The 25933-nt window shown below is 44.2% G+C and overlaps 1 protein-coding gene across 12 annotated transcripts in view; it reads left to right on the forward strand.

Moving 5' to 3' along the window:
- Positions 1–25689, forward strand: part of LOC110830805 (cytospin-A) — a 35821-nt gene extending 10132 nt beyond the window's left edge. For 4 of the 12 annotated variants that reach the window (XM_087342365.1, XM_087342369.1, XM_087342366.1 and 1 more), the window contains exons 2-17: positions 3137–3243; positions 8676–8744; positions 10897–10975; positions 12011–12220; positions 12778–13082; positions 13531–13777; positions 14394–14660; positions 15415–15603; positions 16434–16703; positions 17012–17174; positions 19747–20889; positions 21626–21835; positions 22582–22815; positions 23775–23882; positions 24734–25008; positions 25102–25689. In XM_087342365.1, coding sequence (XP_087198491.1) covers positions 3146–3243; positions 8676–8744; positions 10897–10975; positions 12011–12220; positions 12778–13082; positions 13531–13777; positions 14394–14660; positions 15415–15603; positions 16434–16703; positions 17012–17174; positions 19747–20889; positions 21626–21835; positions 22582–22815; positions 23775–23882; positions 24734–25008; positions 25102–25191 — 3957 coding nt within the window. In that variant the 5' untranslated portion in view covers positions 3137–3145 and the 3' untranslated portion in view covers positions 25192–25689. The other 8 variants (XM_087342370.1, XM_087342371.1, XM_087342362.1 and 5 more) reach the window with 7 other exon arrangements.
- Positions 25690–25933: the final 244 nt, after the last annotated feature.

The raw sequence follows: 25933 nt of genomic DNA on the forward strand, positions 1-25933 counted from the left end.
TTTTTCCCTTGTCATGGGGTGAAGTATGAACACACGAAATAAATCATTTGCCGTCAAATTTCAACGGGCCGCGCTCTAGCAAGTACCGCCTGAGTGAGGTTTCAGGTTCTCACGGATGCGAGTATGGACGAGTGGGAACGCGGCTTCTCGCTGTTGCCCTCTGCTGGCAGTCCTTCAACGGGAATGGGTGACTCGTCCCACGGCGAGGACGGGTTCGGGCCGGCCTTCGTTTGCGCGGGGAATCTGCTCTGTCTCGTCGTGTTGGAGGGGGAGCTTTATGCGTGAATGGGTCTCTGTAAAATTAACATTCGTCTCGTTAAATTTGGCGTCGCCAAATAAAAATTGTTTTCTAAGGAATAAATCTGCGTGCGTACGATTGAACGTAAGGGGGAGCTGGTGACAGGGCTCTGCAGAAAATTATGACGAGGAGCTTCATCATTTTTCTGTTCGCCAAATACTGTTTGGGTGGTACGCGTAGGGGAGCTGAGAATCACGTACAAAATTTTAGTCGTGAAATCTGACCGGCAGACGTTGACGTGTGGGCTGGATTCGCATCAGACTGGATAGTGTGTCCAGTGACGAGCTTTTGTGAACTCGGTAATGAACCTTCGCGTTTTACGGAAGGCAGGGAACGTAGTGAACGTCACAAGAAGGCCTGTGTTCCACGGAAATGGTTCATTTACGATAACCATCCATCCCCTCTTTCGAAAATGTCCGAACTGAGTTTCGTCAATACCGTTTCATCGGCCCGAAGATTATTGCCGCGTGATGGAATTCTTACCTTCCTGTTCGAAACAAGGCCGAAAACCCCAAGTAGTCGCTCGGGTGGGGAGCGGGGCGTTGCAATCTGCAGATAGTGACCGCTGACGTCACTTCCCCCCCTCTCATAGTGACTGTGTGACGTCACGTACCCGCAGTCATGGCGATGGCGGTGTCGTGGATCGCAGTGCTGGAATTCGCGGGCTTCGGTGTCGGCGTTTTGCTGTGGGTCGCAATTCGATTTGCTGTTTGGATCGCCCATCTCGGGTTTGCTGTGTTCTGCGTCGTTCTGGACATGGTAAGTAGCCGTTGCTTCGCGTCTGTTCCTCGCCTTGTCGAACAAACCAATTGGCATCGCAAACAGACAGCGGTTTCCTCCGAAGAAGACGGGACAAATGCGCTAATGGGCGGTGCCTGATGATGCTGGAGAGATAAAAGCCTGTGACTTCCCCCAATGTTTTAATCCGGACTGGTGTTCCGTCTCAACTTGTTCTGACGTCATTCTGTTGAGGTGTCTTCAAGAAGTTTCCTGAGGTTTAACCGTGTTATTAGTACCTCTTCCGTGTAGCATCGAAAGAACCCAGAAGATGGAGGCAGTATGTTCCTCCGAAACGTTTAATGCACCAACAGTTCCACGTGGCGTTACAGCCCGTGTTCATCGCCTCAAGAACTTCGGCCAGATATTTATTATCGTCTTTCTTAACCCAAATTTGCCATCCGTTGCCATTACTTTCAACTTTTAACAATTTCTCCTTCCCGCCTGTCGTTATCAGTCCTTTCCTCATTACCCTCTAATTTACCACTTTATGTCATTGCATATTCACCAGCGACTTTCGTAAGAAACGCCGACAATTCGACGAAACGTGAAGCTCTTTCTGTGACCGTGGCCAATTTAAAAGACGTTCTACATTTACTCGGTGCGGCAGAGTCATTCCTCAGGTGATCATCACATCGTGCCTGAAGGCTCATCACCGTCTTCAACAGATTCCGCCAGTAGACCCCGTCCTGAACCAGATGAACCCAATTCTGCATGAAGTTAAATTCTGTAATCATTTACTAAGTAGCCATTTTTATCTCTTATTGACTTTGCTCTTTCCGTGTGTTCTGGAACAAAATTCGAGGTTCGTATGCCAGATTAGTAAGGTTAATTACTTGAAAAGAAACATACGGTCGCTTCACGCAGACCTGTCTTCTTTACGCAATGCTGACAGCCAATTTTCTGCGATTGAGTGAGTACCCTGAGCGCGCTGACAATAAATGTATAGACGTCGGTGGATTCTGATATTTTCCGTTGATATTTGTTGATGTAAAATTATAAAACTGCTTTCGGCAACAAGATTATGTTGAGAGCGCCTGAAGATGATATACGAGGTGCGATCGGAAAGTTTCAAGACTGTGTCAATAGAGGGCGAACCGGATGTAGTACGAGCTTCTCCCGCTAGGGGGTGCGGCCTACATTCATAGTGAATCAGTGTGCCAGCCGGCATCATCGAATTAGCATTTGTTTCTTAGTTACGGGCGTTTTGTAGTGCATTACACCGACCCTCCTGCGATTTCGGAATGGCGTGTGCATCAAATTTTGCCAAAGACTCGCCAAAACGGCTACGGAAACCTATGAAATGCTAAAGCAAGCATTTGGGGAGTCCGCAATGGGTCGTGCACAAACTTTTGTGTGGCATTCACGTTTTAAAAATGGCCGAACCTCTGTCGATGATGACGAGCGTTCTGGACGACCATCTTCGAGCACAACGCCCGAAAATGTTACGAAGATTCGGCAGGCCATTCACGAAGATCGACGTCGTACCATCAACGACTTGTGCGACATTGTTGGGATAGGCTATGGGACCTGTCAGCTGATTCTAAAGGAAGAACTCCACATGCGACGCATCCTGTCTGAGGACCAGAAGCAGAATCGACTTCTCGTTTGTCAGGAGCTCAAAGATCTTGCAAGAACCGACCCCAACTTCCTTTCTAAGCTCCGTGTGACTTCTTCCTCTTCCCAAAGATGAAAATTCAGCTAAAGGGAAGGAGATTTGAGACGATAGAAGAGATTCAGGCAGAATCGCAGATGGTGCTTGACAGGCTGACAAAGAAAGATTTCCAGGGATGCTTCCAGGCTTGGCAGCGGCGCTGGGATCGTTGTGTTCACTCCCAGGGGAACTACTTCGAGGGTGATGGATGAATTTAATACCTGAGATAAGTGTACGGGTTTTTATACGCGCAGTCTGGAAACTTTCCGATCGCACCTCGTATCTTCGAAACATGTGGCCTGCTCATAATAGAATATCCAATAAATTGATTTTGTAGACGTAATAAACATTAGTTGATGACAAATTACGAAATTCTTGCTCATGCAATTTTTCCCGTATTCTTGCAGGGGACGGCAATGCGTGGGGCGTCCTCGGCTCGTCTGAAGGCGTCCACCGGCTCCAGCAGCTCTCTGACGGCTAGACCTGCCCCGAGGACCACTACGATACCCTGCAGGTAACATCCTACGTCACTGTCGCGCATCTGAAGAAAATTGCGCGCCCATATTGACCGTTTTAAACACGAAGATCGTCTTAAGTAATATTTAAGAACTCAGTCCGTACCACGAAGAAGACACATCTCTTCACCATTACAAACTTCAACTGGTTAACGCTGTTTATTCTGAGAATCATAGTTCGTCTAGGTTAATATTAAAGAATTCAGTCCGTACCGCGAAGAAAACACAACCCTTCACCATTACAAAGATCAACTGGTTAACGCTGTTGAAGAATTAATCGCTGTTTATAATGAGAATCATAGTTCGTCTGATTAATATTTAAGAATTCAGTCCGTACCGCGAAGAAAACACAGCTCTTCACCATTACAAAGACCAACTGGTTAACGCTGTTTATTCTGAGAATCATAGTTCGTCTGAATAATATTTAAGAATTCAGTCCGTACCGCGAAGAAAACACAACTCTTCACCATTACAAAGATCAACTGGTTAACGCTGTTTATTCTGAGAATCATAGTTCGTCTGAATAATATTTAAGAATTCAGTCCGTACCGCGAAGAAAGCACAACTCTTAATCACTACAAAGATCAACTGGTTAACGCTGTTTAAGGAAATAATCGCTGTTTATCCTTGTTAGAAGAACGAAGTTCATCTGAATAAAGTTTGAAACTTCAGTTTTGTTAGTGATTGGATGAAAGCGGCGAGACCTCTTTCATCATGATGAATCGTCTTCGTATATTGGCAGCAGTGACAGCGCGTTTGTTGAAGAAGCATTAAGAATCGTAAATTCGATTGTGTGTGTTTACGAATCTCGTGGCTTCATCTGTTGCCCTTTTATCGCCAGATATTTTGAAACTAATCTTTTTCGGCCGGTGTTCAAGGGGCGGGAAGCGAGGGTGTTGGATTTGACAAGATTTAGCCCACGGATAAGTGAGGATAAAACTCGAAATTTATTTGTGGATTACTGTGTTATTCTTATCTGTCAGCGGTAGTTTTTATGCTGTTTGCAGAATTTAAAAGTTGGTGAACAACTGCATTGCTCATTGTCTTTTTCAGCGGGGCCCCTCTTTGATGCCTTATCTCCCGATAAACGTGCAGCTGTCAGATGACAAAGACTTTATGTTTAATCATTCGTTATCACTGATATCTTGCCAAGATTTGCCTAAGTCCTGTGCTTATAGAAGAAGTGTAGGAAGTGGTGGTAATAGGAGAAACATCGGCATAAGACGTTTATTAAACATTCGAAGCCCCCAGATCATCTGAAGAGTATTATTTCAGTTCATACCTCAAAGAAAACACAACTCGTCTCCATGACTGCGATATGAGCAGGTCGGTCACGATTAATTCCTCGTCAATTTTCCACCGTCAGTATGTTTTTTTTATGCCCGTTTATTGCAGAAGCAAATTACTGAGGTGTTGCTTGGTTCCCTGTTCTCTGCGTTCAGTTCGCTCGTAACGCTGAAGTGTGTCCGAGTTTGCGCAATTGTTTCGACGCCGGAGTTCGGCAGATATTTTCAACGGTCTGTTCATGCGCGCGTGATGATGGCGGAACGAGAAGGGCCCGCCTCTTACTTCGATATAACAACTTCTGCGCAGAATTGTTCGTTAAAACTCCTTTAACTTGTTGACTGCGTCAACTTATTCGGATACTTATTGTTAAATGCTTCACGATCAGCGGCAAACGATTTGGATGCTAAGTACAGTACTGGAGAATTAACACAGAGGTGGACCTGTTTGTGGTTTTATTATTTATTTGTTTGTTTCTTTATTTATTTATTTATTATAGTGCGTGGTTGTCATTCCGTCGCGTTCCAAATGGCACACCTATATATCAAGTGTTTGTCTCGCAGTGGGGAGAGCACGTGTGATTAGTTTGCCCTACTTTGTTGCCAAATTTGTCTCCGTGTGTTCATCCTCGCTGCTGGTTTCCTAGACACGGCGATTCAACATTTACGTCTGGTACGGGGCAAATAAACTGTCCAATTCTAGGAGTCGAGTAATGATGGTTATAAGCCAGGACATAGGGGTCTCTGTTATGGAGGAAGTGCCGCTGTAAATATTTACTTTAAATTAAAGTTTATAGTCGCGGATACTCATTGTAGTGGGGCCGCCTTTAAACTCCCTTTTAGCTTGCCCCAGACTTAGTCGGTAGACACTGTACACTCCCTTAAACATGTTCGTTGGGTTCTGTTTGTGCCGGGAGATGTAGTTACGGCAATTACCCGCAGATGGCTGCAGCTGACACGCCACCTTCAAGGAACTGTCGTTCAGTTGTCTGCCAGATGGCGCTTGATGACGGGAGAGGATTCGTTTGTCTTTGGCCAAGAGGTTATGAAATACGCGACGGTGTACAGAATAGTTGTAGATTAATCAGGCAGGATTTACACCGAAGCAACCAGCAACATGTGATACGCGATATTATAACGTCAGTAAGTTCACACCAAAGAAACCGAATTGCTAGTTTATTACAATATCTGAGAATTAAATCATTGCGTTGCTCTTCGGTAGTCTTATTACAATCTGCTGTGATGCGTTGCGCAGTAGACCATAAAAAGGAAAGAAAACATGCCATGGCGATTATCGCTCGGAGTTACAAAGTTTCTTTCGACATGTATCGCCTGCCAGAAGCGATCTCGCCATTCCAAGATATTATCTATCCCCTTCTGCAACTGAGTGTAGCGGGCTGGAATACCGACAGGGAAAATTATTTGGTTTCCCCACTGCGTCCAGTCAGTCTCCAGGGCGCTCGGGGGTAAATCGGACGGAGCTATAACCTTATGCATTAGTCTAATGTAAAGCTCGCACATTCGGTCCGCACCTCAAAGAAATTGTATGTCTCCATGACAGCTATCGGTAGGTTAATGCTGTTTCGGCAAATAGTCCTTCGTCAGGGATAAAAACCCAGTCTCTGAAACATTTGTGTGCGCGTTTCGGGCAAGATTGTGATTGTGGTGCATGCGCTCATCTGCACGTGGAATTTGAACGGGAATGTACGACCGCGGTTTACATTCAGTCAGTCGACGCCGGTTGCATGGCCTGCCTCAGGATCGTTGCCCTGGCAGCTTCTGCAATTTGTTTAGTCACGTGCTCCATGTTTGCTGTTTATTTGTGGCAGAGCCTCTCCTTATTCTGCAACAGAAGGGCGTATGTCCTCGTCTCTGCAGCGCAAACACATCACATGGGAGCGTCTCTCAAATGTTTCCGTGTGATTCGAATCGAATCGAACATCGCCTTCCTGTCGTTGCGTTCGGTAGTTCCCAGGTTTAAATCTCGTCTCAGAGACCATCCGTCCCGACTAAGGGTTTTCGTGATTTTTCTCAGTCTCACCAGGCAAATACCGGCATGGCATCTACGACCTCTTATCTACCTTCCCATGGAATTTCGTACACATTGAATTCCGTTGAGCAATTCTAGGTTTGGTTGAAATCCAACAACAACAACGAACTTTCCGCATGAGGACGTAACGTGTGGTCTGCGCTCATATAGAGCGTAACTCTCATCGGAGCGAAAACGCGTTTGAAACAAACAAAAATTGTTGTAGAAGAAAATTAACCATGCATTTTATGGCCGGTTCACTCTTTCCGTATGGGCTAGCGCGCGCTAGCGGTTTCTCTGCAGCAGCGATAAAACTAACGCGTGCTGCGAGGGCAAAGCGTAGAAATAAATCTTGGTTTCCTCCACTCATAAGTTAAAGATTGTTGAAAGCCCATTTTCACAAGTTATATGAGGACGTGCGTTTGTATCCTAAGAAATTATTCAGATACGTTCTTTCTTTGTCAAGTTGGCTCGAGCTTTGCAGTGGAGCTTCACAGACTTCTATCCACAGTTTCTCTTTAGCTTTTGTCGCTGTACTCCGATGTGGCAGAACTGCACAGTGCCGGCCTTTTCTCCTATTCACTTACGCCAAAGTCGGGCAAACAATGGTCGCCGCTGGTGCGCGCGCACATTTAGGGTTCTTCGTGTTCTCTTGCCACTGCACCGCATCGAAAATGAAGCATTTTGCAGCAGAAAACCCGCTCCGGCCCAAACCGCTCGTGCGCGCGGGGTCTAAGTCTAACGGTGTTAGATATAATTAAACGAACGGAGTGTTTATGCTTTGTAATCTCATAATTCGAGGACCGTTCGACTTCCGTCGTGGTCTACTCTCTTCACAAGGGACATCAAAAGTTCACATTCGCTGATTTGAGATGTGGGGCCGGTATCAGAGTGAACGCACGATAATTTTTTACATTTCGTAATATGTTTCGCTTTCTTTGATGTCTTTTACCAGAACAGATGTGCTCGTGTTGTCAGATCTTCGTTTCCCATCGCTCCGTAATTACTTTCGTAGCAGCTGGCAGATTTCCACGTTTTAACATCGTTCCGCTAGAGGCCAGCCTCCGTTATTTTTTTATTTCGTACTAGGAATGCGTAAATTGCTGTTACTGAGGCGGAAAAGCCACAACGCGAGTTCAGGTAGTCTTCCATCCGACCGCGCCCTTTTACTATGCGGGTCACGTGATTATATCGTGCAGTAGGTGACCGAATCGGGGCAGCGGTTGGTGTACGTGCGTCCACCTCTCCGGAAGCTGTTTCTCCACGTCCACATACGTCTGCATGAAGTGATCCCGCTTCCAGTTTGGGCTTTAAGCCATTCTTGCGCTGCTTCTTTCCGTGACTGTTGCCCGTTTCAGATTTAGTTTAATCAGTGTTGATCTATGCTCAACGTGGTACAGTCGATGACCGCCCTGGACTCGCTTCGACAACGCGCGGCCTTTGTACCCTGAGTCTTTCGTTCCGAATGTAGAAGTCTGGCGCATTTGTTCGCCGGTACATACATTTACGTCTTTAAGCGATTGCTACGGATGTCTGCAATGTTCCCCTGTGGGGACAAGTGTTACCATCCAACAATAAAGTCGAAATTGAGGAAGGTCTTGAACTTTAGGCTGGCCGAATTTAGTACACATGCCTTGCTTCTTCCCTCTCGCTGTTAATATTTTGAATCGTAATGACCCAGTCCGTACCGCGAAGAAAACACGACACTTCACCATTACAAAGATCAACTGGTTAACGCTGTTTAAGAAAATAGATATGTATCTAGTAATTAATTAACCCCTTGAAGCTGAAGCTCGTCTCAATAATATTTAAGAATTCAGTCCGTACCGCGAAGAAAACACAACGCCTCACCATTACAAAGATCAACTGGTTGACGCTGTTTAAGGAAATAATCGCTGTTTATTGTGAGAATGTTACGAAACACATAAATGCAAAATGAAATAGGTGTGGATTGTTGAAGGAGGCGGTATGTACAATTACCGTCAGGTTTTAAAGGGCTGTTTAATATATTTCGGCGCCACCCCTGAAGCCGTTGCTCCAAGTATTTATTTAAATGCTGCCGCATTGTCAGGCGCTCGTTACACTGTGACCTTGCAGAGGTGTGCCTTGTGTGTTGCAGACTTCGAGGCAGCAGGGGCAAGACCCTCCGCGTTGTGGGCCGAACGCCACCCGTTTCCACTGTCCTGAGGTGAGTGCCACTTGCAACACAGCCCCTGGATCGTATCCTGAGCCAGTTGAATCTAGTCCACACCTTTTTACGTTTTTTAATTCTCCCTTCCCAACTGGTCCGTCTTTCACAGGTATTTTTTATTAAAATGTATGTTTTTTTATCTGTCCCTGGCGTGGTGTAGACAAAAGCACCAGGGACAGTTTTACCTTTAACCTCTAAAACGTAGTGGTAACTATATGTACCACCTGCTTTTGCATTCAGCAACTCTGTGCATTTTGCCTACAGTGTATTTATTGGTTCGTGTGATTCTCAGGACAAACATCTTCTTAAACTGGAGGAAATCAGGCAAATACACGGAATTACGGAAAGTACCACAGTTGAAATGAAGGGCAGGGCTGGGGCTTGTGTACATTGCGACTTTATCTGAAATTCCTATCGTTTATGACGTCATGTAGATCGGAATAATACCTTGTACGTCGATCAGGAATAAATATAGCCCGGACCGAAACGATGCCGAAACTCTAAAATACCCTCTAATTAAATGCAAAATCTAAGTAGTTCCGGTACGGTCACACAAATCCCATTGTCTGCGTCTGCGCACAACGTTCATAAGCGGTAATCCGAATCGTGCCAGACTCGATTCAACGTCACGCTGCCAGGTGACACCGTCTTATGACTGCGTCAACAGAGTGAGCGGCGTAGAAACAACTTCATTGTCTGGAGCGCTTGAGTTCAGTAGTCCAGGTTCTATACCATCGTTTTCCTCAATCCCTCCACCGTATGGGCCTCGGGGGTCGCCCCTTATTCATCTTCACGATGAAGGTGACTGTCCTCGGGGATGTTTGACCGGGTAGTATGGTAGGTATTGACCGACGTTTCAGAGGAGCTTCCTGCCTCCATCGGTGCTGTGAGTGGCGATAGAGGTAGTACGTTGCTCTGAAACGTCTATTTTTGTCTACCAGATTACACGGCGAAACATCCCAGAGGACGGCCGTCTTAATTCTTGTCACCGTGAGAGCCTCAGGTGTTGTTTTTCTGGTGTTTGCAGGTCGTATTGTATCAGGGCTTATTGTTGCTGAGTTTATATTCCGTTGCTATTGGAATTCTGGCTGAGTTCAATTACCGAGACTGTTTTCCAGTTAAATCCAGTTCTTGCAGTCGCTTTATTTGATTTGACGTGTTAGCGCTTTTAAGTTTGTAGCGTCTTCGCTAGAAAATCCACATTTGCCGTGTGATGTCGTCCGAAACGAGTTTTCTAGCTTCCAGATTCAGAATCTCGCTTTAGTCTCTTGTGACTTTTTTTTTAATACTGGTCACAGCTGTCGGTTCAGTGGAACACGTGAAAGTCGAGAAGAGATTTTCGACAAGGCTGACAGAATTCGCTGCGTGTACAAGGGGGCAAGCGCCTTTTGCATATTTATGAAATGCGCGTAAGTGTGCGAAGGTCATTCGGAATCCTGTAAACAAGGCGGTAAGCGTTAATGACGTTTGTTGAAAACCTTCGTGGGTTGGTCAGTCGCGGTGGGTCACGGCCCTAAGAATAAACATTTTATTTTAGATGGGAAAGATTTGTTTTTTACCCCCGATGATACGATGATAACATGACACTGAAGGTGTGGGCGCGCGGGTGTCTGACGTACCTAATCCGCCACTGCCTTGAAAATGGAGTCAGTTATGTCCCTCCGAAACGTTGCGTGTGCACACAGCGTCACAGCAGATAACTCGGGCACTGTCCTTCACGTATCGCACCGTGTAACATCGCCGCACAGTTCTAAGATTTCGCGAAGAACGTGTCGTAACAACAGCTGGGGCATGTTGCCACGTGAGGCGTCCGTGGATCGAACAGCAGTTCGTTTGGGGGGAAGGGTGGAAGGTTGTGAACTGTTCTGCCTTAGCTGATGAGCGGGTCCAGACACCTCCATGCCACCACAGCACCCATAAGCCCGACCACATGACGGTGATCGTCGACCTAAGACCGAGGCGTCACCACGTCAGCAGATCGCGCCCGTCCGGCAACACCGCGAGAGATAAGCAACTACTTGTTGCGTTTAGACAGACAGGCGTAAGGGGGTCAGTTGGTTCTGCGGTGTGAGGAGTGACGGAAGTTGTGGAGTTATGTGTGTCTAGTGGGCAGCTGCAAGATGATGAAGTTCAAATCCTTGTTTCGCAGACAGGGACCCGTGTCCGGGGGCGGCGGGAAGGGAGGCCACCAGAACGGCAAGACGGGGCCCACCCCTCAGCAACAACAGGTGAGTTGGTCCAGCTCATGATCAGAATCACAACGTTCGTTGTTACCTCGCGAACACCCTAACCTGCAATGTTTACTTGGGGTTAACGTAACAGGACCATCAGCAAACACCCAGTTCTCTCAGCAGTGATTGTTGCCAGTCACGTTGAGGATAACTAACGCCATGCCCACAACCAGTCCAAATCCATATTAATCCAATCTACAGCTTCACAATATTTTCTTAAGATCCATTTTAATATTGTCGTTCCATCTGTGCCTGGGTATTCTGAATGATCCTTTGGGCTTTCCAGTCAAAATTTTGTATGCATTTCTGATGTGCGTCTGCCCCACCCAACTCATGCTCCTCGCAATATTTGGTGATGGCTACAGACTGTGGTTTTTTCCAGTTTCCTCTTTCTTTATCCCCGTAAGTACCAAATATTAATAACAACAGCTATGAGTTTAAAGTCACGGGAGTCATAAAACAGTGGAACTGTGAGGAATTGTGAAATGTATCACCCCCAGTTGTATGGATCATATTATGCCGAGGTTCGAGAACCAGAAGACTGCAAATTGTGGTTTAATTTTGATGGCAGCGAGTGTACGAAGCAGAGTATTGGTTTTGTTTGCCACCAGTCTTATGTATTGCCTGAATATTTGTTGATATTCAAACTCAGTTTGTGAGATTGTCATGGAATTAAAACTGAAATTGTCTTTGCGTGAAAATTTGCTCAATTAAACTTATCAGTAAAACATAACCTATGAACCTCATCATTAATACGAATTATATTGCGGGTTTTATCGACCTGGCGCTCTATTCATATCGGCACTTGGACCATCCTGCTTGTTTACGCACTACTATCACACTTCCTGCCTTCCTGATGCTTCTTCTATTTTGGAGACTCACGCCTGTTCGTGTACATTGCTGTCACACTTCCGAACAATGATAAATCATCTCCGCTGTCATCACATCCCTAGATCACGTGCTTTATTGTTAACTTCTGGTAGATACATGACTGTAGAATTAAATTAATCTTTAAAAATGTTGCACTGACAGCCGTTGAAAGGAGCGGGATCTGTCAGCAGTCTAGACAGCAAGCACCACAAAGTGTCTTCATCCAGTAAGTCAACTGGTGGTGCCATGCTTGAACAGCAGGAACTAGAACGCATCACACACGAGAAGCTTGCCCTGGAAGCAAAGGTGGCTGAGCTCGCAGCGTACGAAAGTGAGGTGATGGCTCTCCGCAGTGAAGTGCGGAAGCTGCAGGTTAGTCCACTACCGGCCGTTGAAATTCGAAGGTCTCTGCCCTTCATTACCGTCGCTATATTTAAAAAATAATAAAATAAATGGAAGAAAACAACAGTATGGAACTGCGTGTAATCATTTCCCATTTTGTATGATACATTTTTGTTCCTATGAAAACAAAGTTTCATTTTTCCCGATACAAGCATATGTTTTCACTATGGTCATGACATGCTATTTAAAAAGAAATTAACATGTCTGTGAGAGAATTATTATATCAGGATGAGTCACTGAAACAACTGACTGTCAGTTAGATACAGTATTAAAATTCTAGGAAGGGTTACCACACTACCACACCTTATCCTTAACCGTCTATCGAGCAAGTGTTACTGGCTTCTTTCCCCAGGAATAAAGTGGATGTTACAAGGTGACGGCTATCCAGTATCCAGTGCACATTTAATTGCCTTACATGTGACATAACTTTGATTCCTAAGTCTGGACCTTCCCTTCACAGTACTGCAGTAGCAGGCATCTTGTGTAAGTGCAAGGTTCGCTTCAGTTTAACGAGGCGTTGTCCACAGGACCAGCGAGCGGACCTCGAGCAACTGACCGCAGAGAACGGTTCTCTACGAACTCGTCTGCACAATGTGGCCCACTCGCCTCTCTCAGACTCTGAGAAGGAGCAGCTTCTGTTGGCCACTGCGGTTCGGCAGCACAGTTCGGCTCCTGCCTCCATGATGGCCGCAGAGTTACAGGGTGATGGCACTCTGGCTGACACCTCGTGCTCTACTCCTGACTGGGATAAACAGTCTAGCAGCAGTCTGAGCGAAGTGTCGGTGGCTTGTCTTCAGGACCGCATCATGCAGATGGAGGAGACGCATTACAGGTGCGTGTCTATAACCGCTGATTATGCTATTCCATGCAGAATTTGTAATTTGCTTTACTTATTAAAAGGACAGAATTTTGAATAATGGAATATGTCGGCTGTATCCTGGGACGCACATTGATGCCTGTATTGTATCATTGTTCTTTGAGTTATCAGTTTTTCTGAAATATGTTTATAAGAAGTCGTACTTCGGGACGTAATGCAGGAAGCTTTGTTGAATCCAAGTACATAGTTTGCGTATGAATGCTACTTTTGTCACACGTTCAGATCATAGCCTGTTTACAAGTAGTTTTAGCAGACGAGTAGGAATCGATCGTCTTTCCAACTCTGTTGTTCATGTTCCTCTTATGTCTGTGACATCAGTTATTTGTATGCTGCACCGCCCCCACAGTACAATAAAGTAGGGTAACACATCAGTACGTGGGGCTGAATGAGTGTCATGTTGTAGCACAAATGAGGAGCTGCAGGCAACACTGCAGGAGTTGGCAGACCTGCAGGTCCAGCTGACGGAGCTACAAGCTGACAATGAAAGACTGACAGAAGAGAAGAGTGTGTTGTTGGAGTCATTGTGCCGACAGACCGAGAAACTGGAGGACAGCCGCACCAAAGTGGACACACTGCAGGAACTGCTCCTGCATCACGACCAGGCCGAGTGCTGCACGGAGCGCGAGCAGAAACTGGTTGAGCTGCTCAAGGTATCATCGCTTTGGACTTCTGTTCAGATGGCTTATTTTTGGTCTCTGTAGCTACGCCAACCCAAGGAGTGCCAACTGCTCAGATGTTGCTGTTTGGCTTTACTCTTGGCGTCATTAGATTTCCTCTCTTTGAATATTAATACAATTCATTTTCCTGTCTTGTGTCATGTCTTTGGTGCAAGCATATGAAGACCAGAAAAAGGAGGGGGTGGTTTTTTAAATTGGTTTCAAGTGCTGTTTTTAAGTTTGAAAAATATAAATGATATAATAATATTAAAGAGTTGCAAAAATTTACCTATTAGCATCATCATGTTTGTCTGTCTATCCGTCAATACACTTGTAACTCAAGTACTGCTGAATGGATTTTCATGACGTTTTTTGATATTGGGGCGCACTTCCTAAATTTCTTGAAGAGCCCCAATTTTTTTTAAGTACAGACTAAAATAATGGTTATTTTTCATTTATCTGGTTTGGATATGAGTGTATGATCAATCACATGTTATTCTAATGTGAACATATCTGAAAAGAAGATTCATGTCTCTCCGGAATGCGTGGAATTGTGAATTAATTTCTGCTGTGTGTAAATTATCTTGGTTATAATTATTTGCTGCTTCAGAGTGCACAGGAGGAGCGGGAAGTGCTACTGCTGAAACAAGAGGAGATGAACAGTCAGCTCACAGAATTGCGGCAGTCAGCCGACGTGCAGGGGGAAGAGGCAGGCCGGTTGACGGACAGAGTGCGTCTACTTGAATCCACAGTGGATGCCACCCATGCCGAGCGCAAGCAGCTGGATCAGGAATTGGCCCTCGCAAAAGAAGAGAGCTCATCTCGTAGCATCGAGATCAGCCGTCTCACCACTCTTCTCGACAATGCCAGGGCAAAGGTCAGTCTTTCTCGTACAACTGCAGCAAGGATTGTTGATATGTATTTCTGGAAATGCCTGCATTTGCAAAATAATGGTCAGCAAACTTACAAATTTATTGAATATGTATGATTAGATCTTGGAGCATGTCTTTGTCATAAATATTTAGATACATGAACATAATCGCATTTACTTGCATGATTTCCAACATTGTCTTTAGTTGCTTCACCCAGTTGTGTCTCAGAACTAAGCGACTCCCATTCCTAATAAGGATTTCCTCATTGCAAAGTTGTGATGCTGTTCTACTGCCGTTCTATTTTGCATTGACCCACGTACAAGAGGACGTATGTGAAATGATTGCATTGTCTGAAATGGTATCTCAAGAATTTTCAAGCATATAATTAAAACATGTTGGCTAGTAATTTGTGACAACAAAAGGAGCAAATCAAACTCAAACAAAGTTAATCCAAATTTTGGTAGTATCATTTCCTCCACACCATAGAAATTGCGTCAACGTGACTGTCGCACGAGCCTCAGTTTTAGTACCAGGGTGATACCAAGGTAAAGTGAAGTTGACTTTAACCCAACTGGGTCTCCTTTTAGTGTCTTGCTGCTTGGTCTGGCGTATCCAAGCAGCACAGAGAAGCGTGACCTTTTTGCGGTGTAGGTCTATAGACATCGCAGATGCACACACAGATTTCAGTGGGACAAGATAGGAGGGGCTATTGAGACGTGCATCACGCACTTTGCGTGTTGACAAGCTTTGTGCCAACAGATTGAGGAACTCGAGCAGGCGCGAGAGCTCGGCGACAAGACGGAGCTGGACGAGCTGTTGGACAACGCCCGCAAGGAAAAGGATGCGCTGGAGAGTCAGGCGGCCATGCTGCAGGAGCAGCTGTCCCGCAGCCAGTGTGAGACTGCTCGCCTGCGGGACCAAGTCACGCACCTGCAGGAGGAGTGCAAGGTGAGGCACGTTGCGTTCAGTTCCAAGGATTGTTGCCCTGCCCCTTTCCCCTCAAATTTTCCAGATGTATTTTAGCAGAAAATTTAACTGTAGCCTTCAGAGGGGTGACAGTTTTATCGTATGTGCATTTATTTTGAAAAACCTGTTGTTACAAATTTGAAATTCAAGGACAGCTTTAAAAACTGAATAGTTACTTGATTATTGTTCTTTTTCCTTGGCTCTACATGGGTCTTTGCTGGCTCCTTTTTGGAGGTTTCCTAGTCTTTGAAGTGTACATTTGTGAGCAGTGGGTGAACAGCACACTGCCTCTGCACAATTTCTACGCAGTCCTGATTTGACTACTAGAGCCATCTAGTAGTGTATCAGGAGAGACTTGGGTGAAAAATGGCCACTGAATTTTGTTTACGAAATATCTCATTCATGCTCCTAAGGTTCTTCTACATGTCATACATCTACGATGTGGGACCGCCGGCTTTACTTTCCCTTCGAAGGAAGTTGTGCTACAGATTTTTATCACGCTTAAAAGTCCATCGACCTCAGCCGGGTTTGAACACACAAACCTTGGGTCCAGTGGCGAGCACGTTAACCACTAGTCCACCAAGGGCAATGAATAGTTAATTGATGTGATATCAGAATTTCAAAAGACAATTAAAAAAGTGTTATTACTCAGACAGGTATTGTACTGATGCAGGAATGTGCGCTGATAGTGCCTGAATGAACTGAAACCTGTATACCTTAACAAAATTCTCTTGTACTTTAGACAGTCATTTTTATGATGAGATAAATGTTATAAATAAACAGATACGGAATGTGACTTGTGATGTGTGCAGGTGATGCGTAACAATGCAAAGTCTGCTGTGAGCGATCTGGAGTATCAGTGTGGTGTGGTGCGGCAGGAGAAGCAGCAGCTGAGCGCAGAGTTGCAGGTCCTGCAGGAGTCCGTAGCCGAGCTTCAGGTGCAGTGCCAGTGCCATCTGGAAGACAAGCGCCAACTGAAAGCTGTTCTGTCAGAGACACAACGGCATCAGGGTGATGTGGAGCGTAAGTTGGCAGAGCAGGAACGAGCGCTCGCCGATGAGAAGAGGCTGCGGCAGGAAGAGGTGCGTTGTGCGTTAACTCGGTGGTGGTTGCGCGTCTGATTGGTTTTCAGGGTTATTCTCCTCCAAAATCTGTTGTTGTTGTGTGTTTTTTATTAAATAATTTTTTTTTTTTTTTTTTTTTTTTTTTTTTTTTTTTTTTTTTTCCTTTTATCATCACATTCATTTCCAGATATTTAAACCCGGACTGGAATTAAGTTTCAAGGATTAAAGCCTAAGTTATAATCTGGGTTTTCTGGCATTGACGTTGAAGCACATCTGGTCGGTAGAGCACTGCAGCTTTCTGTCACGTTGATGATGTCACATTGCAGAGCACTGAGTGGGGCCAGTTCCAGTCCGACTTGCTGATGACTGTCCGCGTCGCCAACGATTTCAAAACAGAGGCGCAGCAAGAGCTGGAAAAATTGGTCCTTGAAAACAAGTGTCTGCGAGACAAACTGCGCGGCTTGGAGGCTCAGGTCGAGAAGCTGAAAGGTAGGCCTCTCCTGTCCCTGCAACGACGCGTGCGCACAATTTTTATCTAACCTCTAACTGTTCTGTTTCTGTTACTAATTTATGCATGTATTAATTTAATTTCTTCAGCTTTTCCAGTCATATTTTCTGGGGAGATGTGGATAACATACGCAGTCTGTTCAGTAATCCCAGTAAAATTTTCACCTGCAAATACAGTGAAACCTCGATGCATCATTTTTGGCTGGGGTGGGAAATAAAAACGATGAATGCGGGAAGACGATAGTTGCGGGAAAGCATTAAAATTTTTAAAAAAACAATGTTTCTCTTTCAAAGTTACTTCTTTTTACCAAAAAAGTCTTTAATGGACAACTGGTTTGTCGAAACTTTACATTTCAGGCCAAACAGAGCCCTTTCCACGTTCAAAATGTTTTCCTCGTCACGTTCACTAATATTATGCGCATAAAAGAACGACTTCACTTTTGCCAATGCAGGGTGTGCTTCGGAAAAACTCGGCACAGCTTCGGGCTTGCATTCGTCGTCTTCCTCTTCCTCACCACTTCCACCCCCTTCACAAACAATAACAGCAAGAATGGAAATACTATTACCGCCTAACTCAATGAAACGTAGCTGTAGAAGACACTGAACCACTGGAAACGAGATGAACCAGAAGAATGAGAAGTGCCGTCCGCCTTTCCTTTGTACTTATAATAAAAGCATTTGTGAAGAAATTCACACTGCACATGCCATCTGGCATCGCTGGAACGAAATATGAGTGCACCCTAATTAAAATCGTAAAATTTCTGACAATGAGCACCGCCATTCACTCCAACTATCACCCCTGCACCGCTGACAATCATTCCAAAAGAATCTGTGCTGGTTGGGCGACATAACAGGTTACCGCTACTGCGTATTCCAAAAACATTGTGCGTCTGTCGGTATTAATTTATCTCAAAACCCAGCATTTTAAATTCTAAAAACATCGCGTAAATTTCGTTATAATTTCTCAGAAACGATCATTGCGGGAAAATTGTGGGCCAGGACTAAGATTTTTGAACGATCAATGCGATAAAACGATAGTTTGAGGAACGATAGAAGCGGGAAAATGTAACATTATTTTATATGGGATGTATCCGGGACCGAACAAAACGGACGATGCATCCGGGAAAACGATAGTTCTGGGAACGATGGATAGATGTTTCACTGTAAATAAATAACATTCGATGAACTTCAAGGTACAGGAAGTGGTAAAGATTATTTTTATTATATTTTTGTCTCACACCAGGAGTTCAGTAACGTTAAATTCTCCGCTTCCTTCAGTTGTTTGACATGTAAACTGCATGATAACTTTAGTTTTTATTGTATTAGAAGTCTGACAGATCTCTGAAGTGTTGTTAAAATATGAACCCGAAAGATGACGCTTCTAACAGGTAGACTTTACTTATAATACCTGCCTCAATCCTGATGCTGGGAATAATACTAAAGATGATGGTTGGTAGATTTGGTTTGGTTGCAATTGCAGTGTGTTGTGTAAATGAATGCTCTTTGTCACATAAAAAAGTTTTAAGAAAAAAAATTGTTCTTTTAAATGTATCTGTTTCCAGAATTTTCTCCCTGGGACTAAAATAATGGTTATTGTTCTTCTGGTGATTTTGTGGATGTTATTATTGTGTTTATTTTGTGGTGCTGAGCCTGCCTAATGGCAGATTCGTTAGGTTGCATATGGGCATGCCCAGATGCCCACCAGTTATTCTTGTTGCCGACAGTTAATACAATTTGGTTTGGTTTGTTTGTTGTACAGAAAATTTGTATCCTGCTAGTACTCTTGGTGCCATCCAGAAGTTGCGTATAAACAAAGATTCAAGTGACCAAATTTTTCATAATTTCCCCTTTTTTGAGAATTGAAAATGGTAATAATTTAATTTTAATTTCAATGTTAATGTAACTCTATTAGTAATAATACTATAAATATTAACATTATGAAATTGATCATATTTGTTATGTAGAAAGCAAAATAAATTATCACCAACAGCAACAAGAAATACTGGAAATGGGCACATGCAGTGGCTGAATGGGCCTAGATGCATTTATATTTCTGACATAATGAGCGTTGTGATGAAGTGTGCAAGAAAGTTGTGATAACAAATTACAGTAATAATCACAAAAATTAATTTGAGGAAAATTTTGATGTGTCATATATATTCCTGTAGTTCAGGTTGTGATTATATTATGTATGTATATTTCAAAACTATGCAGGATGAAGAAAATGCTGGTAACAAAATGCAGTATTTATGTTAAAAAGCAATATTAAATTTAGATCAAAATTTAGTTTGAGTTAAAAACTGTAAATTAATTCTAACTAATTAGAAATTAATGTTCCTTTTATTTTTAGCAGGCTTGTGACATAAGGCTATGAGCCAAAGATGATAGGTTGATGCTCACATGGTATTCCTACACTCTGCTGTTTTAGTGTAGTGTATTAGCATAATCTGTCCATGGCAGAAATGCACTTGCCAGAAGTACGTTACCATAGCTGGCCTGTGTGCTATTTACAGAGATATAAGTTGCAGGGTGTGTGTTTTGATTCACCTCATAGGTCAGTTACATATCAGGTTTGGTGAAAAGTTGGTACAGGAGCGTGTATCAACAAGAAATAGCATAGGAATCCAACGTGGGCGTCCCCACGTGTCTGCTCGGCCCCTTTCTGCTAGCAGTCTGACGGTATTTTCTGAAAGGAAGACACGGCCAGAGTCGAGCTGCTCCACCTTAAGTGTGGGGATTGTGGCAGGCCCGTCTCAGATCCAAGAAGTATGCGAGAATGGCTTGCAGAACAGGACCAAGGCGGAGGGTGCACGCAGTAAGAGTTGGGCAGGAGCCACTGAGGCACATCCTATTATATATATTGGCAACAACATTGTGGTGCATTCTGAGTTTGAAAATGGAGCTGCCTCCCACGGGAGTGACTGTGCACAGCAAGATGACGTGACTTCTGATTCCATTACACACGTGTCTGCTTCAAAGAGTGATTCTGTTCTGCTGTGTGTAGGTGATGGCAAGAATGATGAGCCTCTTGTGAATGCAGACGTTCCGTTGTCCAAGAGTGAGTCGAGTTTGTTACAGCTGTCAGAGACTGATGGTGCCATGAAACATCAGTCTGCTTCTTTTGATATGCTGGCGCTCTCTGGCGCATCTCTGCCTCTGTCAGCTAGCGTTCCTGACCTGCCACAGTTGCGTGAGAACGGCAAGATGAGGAAACATGATGGGTTCACTCTTCCAAACCTGAGGTCAAGGTTACTGGGTTGGAAAACAGATTGTGCAGCCATTACTTCATCAATGCCCAACATTTTTCATGCCAGAAACAGTCCAAAGCAAAGTAGATATGAACTTCCTTTAAAACCAAACAAATCTAAAGAGAAACCATTGCAGAAGAAAGAAATTATCCTAATGTTAACATCACCTCGTGCAATGAAGATCGCAGAACATGACTGTGAGGACCGACAGACTGTGTTAAACACGACCTCTTCCTTAAGAAGTCGAGGCACAGCACAGATGCGCGGTGTTGGACCCCAAGATGAAGTTGACGCAACCAAGGAACGCGCTCTTTATGATATACGGTGGAACTTCCCAGAGTTGAGGAAAAGATCATGCAACAACATTGCCAGATTTGCACTCGGCTACCCTCTGAACGACGAGCAAGTCCAACGTCAGCCGAGGCCCAAGTCGAGTCCTGCCGACCTACGTAAGTCTCGGCAGCAGCTCTGTGTTCAGTGTCAGCAGATTGTGATGTTGCCATGTCTGGTTTGTCTGCTTGCTCTGTGGTAATGTTTGTGACATCGACAGCCACGGGATCTCTGATTCTGTAAACCATGTGTTCTCATCATTGTATGCCAGAGGAGTGGGCGCTATGAAAATTGTGCCATAAGTGGATCATGTGTAACCTTATACACTTTCATTCATTGGTCTCACTGCTACATTTTAATGTTTTCCTCTGGTTGCTACGCAACCATAATTGATTTCTTCTAGTGCAAAAAGTGATTTATGTCCATTGCTGAAGACGGTCTTCTTCGTACTTCCCACCATGACAAGCCGAAGTCCCGCCTGCGTCCGTTGCTGTTTTTGTGTCTTGGCGACTGTTTAGTATCGGGTTTCTCGGCTTTTTCCAGGGCTAGGGTCGCATACACCCTTCCTTTTTATACTTGTGGGCTGCAAGGTTATAAATGAATATAGTTTAATTAAACTTCATGTAATTTTATTAAAAATGCTATGAATTTACTATTAGAAACAGATTTTTCTTCAGTAAAATCAGTTATTAGTGAATGAATGGCTTTGCTACTGTGATACTTGTATGCAAACACATACTCACGTTTATGGAGTTGAGGAATTTGAAAGTGGGGGATAGTAATTGTTCATGTATAAAAGTTTTACTTCTGCATCCACATTTTCAATCTGGATCATTTGTGGCCTGTCTGTTGTAGCATCACAGAAACACCCACCCGTAGCGACTTCTGGCCTGCCCGTGCCTACGCAGTTTCCCGACTCCAGTAGCTCTCTCCTCACTTCAGTGCAGCAAGAAATGGCAGCAGTAAGACGGCAGCACAAGGCCGGCGTCAGTCGCCAAGACAGCCGCCTCTCCGTAAAGTCTCTGATCGAGAGCATCGAGAATGCTACGAAGCAGGCTAAGGCAGGTGAGCGTGAGACATTGAGCAACAGAAAACAAGCACAGTCCTGGCTTCCACCCGAGCGCACCGACGAAAAACACAAGAAACATCAGTCAGAAGATCTGAACTGTGTATCTCCTGAATACGTGTTGCCACTACATCTTGTCGTTCAGGAACAGAATGAAGAAAATTGCATTGAGGAGCTTTTTGCTTTGAACTCTCAATTTTTCTTAATTTCAGGAATTTTAATGTGTAGCACAGGTGAGATAGAAAGAGGTGCATACAAAATTTTGAGTGGAATACCTCAAGGGAAGGTGTCAGTAAGGAGACTTAGGCAGAGGGTAGGTGTGAACTGGAATGAAGTGGTTGAATAGCTGAAGACAGAGTGCATTGTGCATGCACCAGACATTGTTGCACCACAACAGCTTGTAACAACAGTCAGAGACTTTCATCTACAGCCGTCTTGGGGGAAACAGTTAACAAAATTGCACAAACTCTTTGCTGTACAAATCTTCAGTTAACAGAAAATTCAATTTGAAAATTAATATTCCTTTTTCAGTACTGTTGTGCACAAAGAATTTTTGCTGAAACAAAATTGTGTCGTGCTTTGCATATATTTCCAGCTCTCCCGTTCTTGGTCAGTTGCCATATTTGTGTAGTTTTGCAAGCAGAAGAGCGTAAGTAATTTTGTGTGGTTGGCATTTTGTAAAGTTACAAATCTCTGTCCCAGACACTTACAAACCCAGGTGTCCTCACTGTGCGCTCTGTTTCAGGCCCTGGCAGCCGCAGCAGCTCCACGTCGAGTCTAAGCAGCATTGCCAGCGGAGCTCCCCCGACACCCACGTCCCCTCGGCGCCGGCTCACGTCTGAGCCTCTGGACGCTGCGACAAAGACCCCGCTGAGGGAGCAGCAACAGGCAAATAACCAAGTAAACAACAATGGTACCAACAGCAGCAGCAGTGGTGGCAACAAGCTGCAGCCCCTGCGGGGAAAGAATGCACTCCCAGGTAAGTTCTAGGAATTTCTTGTCATTCTATCTGTCTGCATACTAGTCTGTTTTACGTTTGGATAATTCCAGACCTCTCTGTGGTGGTGATGATGACATTACAAGATGTAGAAGTATGTAAGGAAATTTTGGCTTTGAATTTTAGATTTTATTGCCCGCAGTAAATTTTGAATGTGTAAACTGACCCAGGGAGATGGTTCAATGGTGGACTTTTGTGAACATGGCAATGAACCTTCAATTTCACTGAAGAAATGCAGATGTTTTGTTTACATGCTGAGCAACTACCAGCTTTTCAAGAAACACACTGCAGTACAGCATAAGTTATGAATAAAGTGCCAAAATATTTGTGATCAAACAAATTGGGGTGGGCGGGTAACTACCGTAGCACCATGACTGCCTTCAGTCTGTTGTGCTAACTTGTTCTGTGTCTATCATCTAGCAGAATTGCATTTTGGACAAGCGCAAAACTTTGCTTACTGGGGCCTTGTGGTAGTCGATCAGTTTCATAAAGTTTGATCCCAAGTGATGAAGTCTCGATTCAGCTGAGGCCTTACGGTCGCGCGGATCATGTTACGCCTTTTCTTCTTCACTGTGACATCTCTGACATGTTGGGTTATTAGCTGATCGCATCTTGAACAGTTGTCCCTTTAAGTGATATCAATGCCCCATCAACATCGCTGTCGCCTGTCTCGGCTGTTACGTAGGATGATGTACATGCAAGAAGACTCAGGAGTGAATGGTCGTACACATGATTGAATTTCTTTCTGATTAAAGGTAGATCCATGGGTTTTATGATGTTCCAAGTGTCCACATGAATGGGTACAGTTGGTACTGGAATGTGTACGTATTGCAGTTGCATGAGCCGTTGTAGCAGACCCAAATGGCCCCCTAGAAAGTGCAAACTTGAGAGCATGTGTTGTTGTGCACGTGCATGATGTGTTGTGGTGGTGTGTTGTGTAGACAAGACGAGCGCGTCCCACGATGAGGATGTTTCTGCGCCGAGTCCGGTGTCCATCCTCACAAGCAAGACCATGGACTTTGTTCGCAGGAACAGCTACGGAGACTTAAGTATGTCGTGTTTCCATTTCTGAGCAAATAAGTATCATTTTTATCAGTTACTTCACAAATAATTATGGGTCTCTTTTATTAGTGTGTTTATAGGACTGTTAATTAGGCCTTTTTTTTAAAAAAAATGGTATTGTTTTTCTCATTTTCACTTCATTTAATGTGGCCATTAATTCCAGCTTTTCTCAGAGATTCACAAATGTGTATTGATTTACGATCGTGAAGGAGTTGAACAACAGGAGGGTTTGTTTGCATTTTTGAAGTAGACAAAATTAGATTTTTCAGCAGTATGCAGGTACACATTCATAGCATCTATGTAGAAATTCTGCACGGTTTCAAAATGTTTTATTTTCTTGAAGCCTTTGATTTGTATTATCTGCGCTGTACTTTGTTACGTTTCATGAGAAGAATTTTTGAGATCAGTTCTCTGTGTCTGACATTTATGGTATTTATGGCACTTTGTATGGCTATATATAACTCCCACCTGGTGGCAGAGGCAGGAAACTGTGCCATCAGTTGCAGGAAACGTAATTGTATTGTTCCTGAACACTTAAAATTCAAGCAATTTAAACAAAATGAGATTTATGAAAGAAGTCCGCAAAACTTCATTGTAAATTCTTGCATGTGTTGTGTGCTTGGGGGAGGATTTAAATTTGTTATTTTATATATGCTGTGTATCTGCGTACGTGCATGATGGGAATGTTTCCATCCTCAACGCTGGTGGAGCATGAAGGCTGCTGTTGGACTGAGAGCACGGCAGATGTGTTCACAAGTTTTACAATTTATTGCCTCCCTCACTCGCGTTCTGCCGCCGAAAGTTGAACTGCTTCACTTAATTACAGAACTAATTTCAGGTGAACGGAAGGATCCTCTGAGTGCCCTGGTGAAGAATGGTGGCTCAAAACGCAACGCTTTGTTAAAGTGGTGCCAGAATAAAACCATTGGCTACCGCAACATTGACATCACCAATTTCAGCAGCAGCTGGAATGACGGACTTGCTCTCTGTGCCATCCTGCACTCTTATCTGCCCGAGAGGGTGCCTTACGACTCCCTCACCCCCAGCGAAAAGCGGCGCAACTTCACCATCGCCTTCGCAGCGGCTGAATCTGTTGGTATTCCGACAACGCTGGTTAGTATCTGCCATTTATCATCTCTTCTTTTTTAAGAGACGAAGGTTTTGTATCCTCTTGTTCAAACTTGTTGCATGTGTTTGTCATTGCAGAATGTGACGGACATGATACAGCTTGAACGCCCCGACTGGCAGCAGGTGATGGCGTACGTGACAGCCATTTACAAGCACTTTGAGACTTAAAGGACGGAAGGGTCAGTGCCTGCGCATCTAGTCAGCATTTGTTGCTGTGTACAAATCCTATTTATTGCTTGATATTTTAGTTCCTACTCGTGTAAGCGGGGCTTTGTTTGTGTTCTAAATCTGGTTGAAATTGTGTCCTGTATCCCGACTTCCGATGTCTCTGAACTACAGTCAATACTGTTCAGAAGTGTACAAAGCTGTGTACCACATGAACGTGTGAAATCATTACTCAGGCGTTCGTCTGATTCCGTCGTAAAAGGTTGTGTTGTTGAAGTCAGATGTTACTTTGCGACCGACTGGTTAAGTGAATGACTGCCCTAATATCGTGGATGTGTGTGTGTGGTTTTTTCAAACATCACGAATGTTGCTGCCCATTTGGAACCGCACCATTCACAAATTAAGCCCTGTGCGTAAGTGTAAGTGTGTATACATATGTATAATATGCAGTATTGTAGTGCTGTCACTTCTGTAAGCAATAAACTTGTACATTTATACTCATTTGCAGTTCTGAGTTAATTCCTCTTTGTCTCGCTTATTATTTTCTTTGTAATCAGCATCGGACACTCCGTATTCCTGTTCAGAATAAGATTTGCAGTGTGTGGAAGGTAGGTGCATGTACATATAGCATAGCATCATTACGTTCAACTCTGGCGAGGCTCGGATGTTTGTTCGCAAACCCATTGGCCCTCAGTGGTCCAAATTGAGATTTAAGGTTCTCACAGTTGTGAAGATGTCTTTTGCG

This window comes from Zootermopsis nevadensis, unplaced genomic scaffold (assembly GCF_977971745.1).
Source record: "Zootermopsis nevadensis isolate Lab colony 2312 unplaced genomic scaffold, Znev_1.0 Znev_ptg000003l, whole genome shotgun sequence".
Lineage (NCBI taxonomy): Eukaryota > Metazoa > Arthropoda > Insecta > Blattodea > Termopsidae > Zootermopsis > Zootermopsis nevadensis.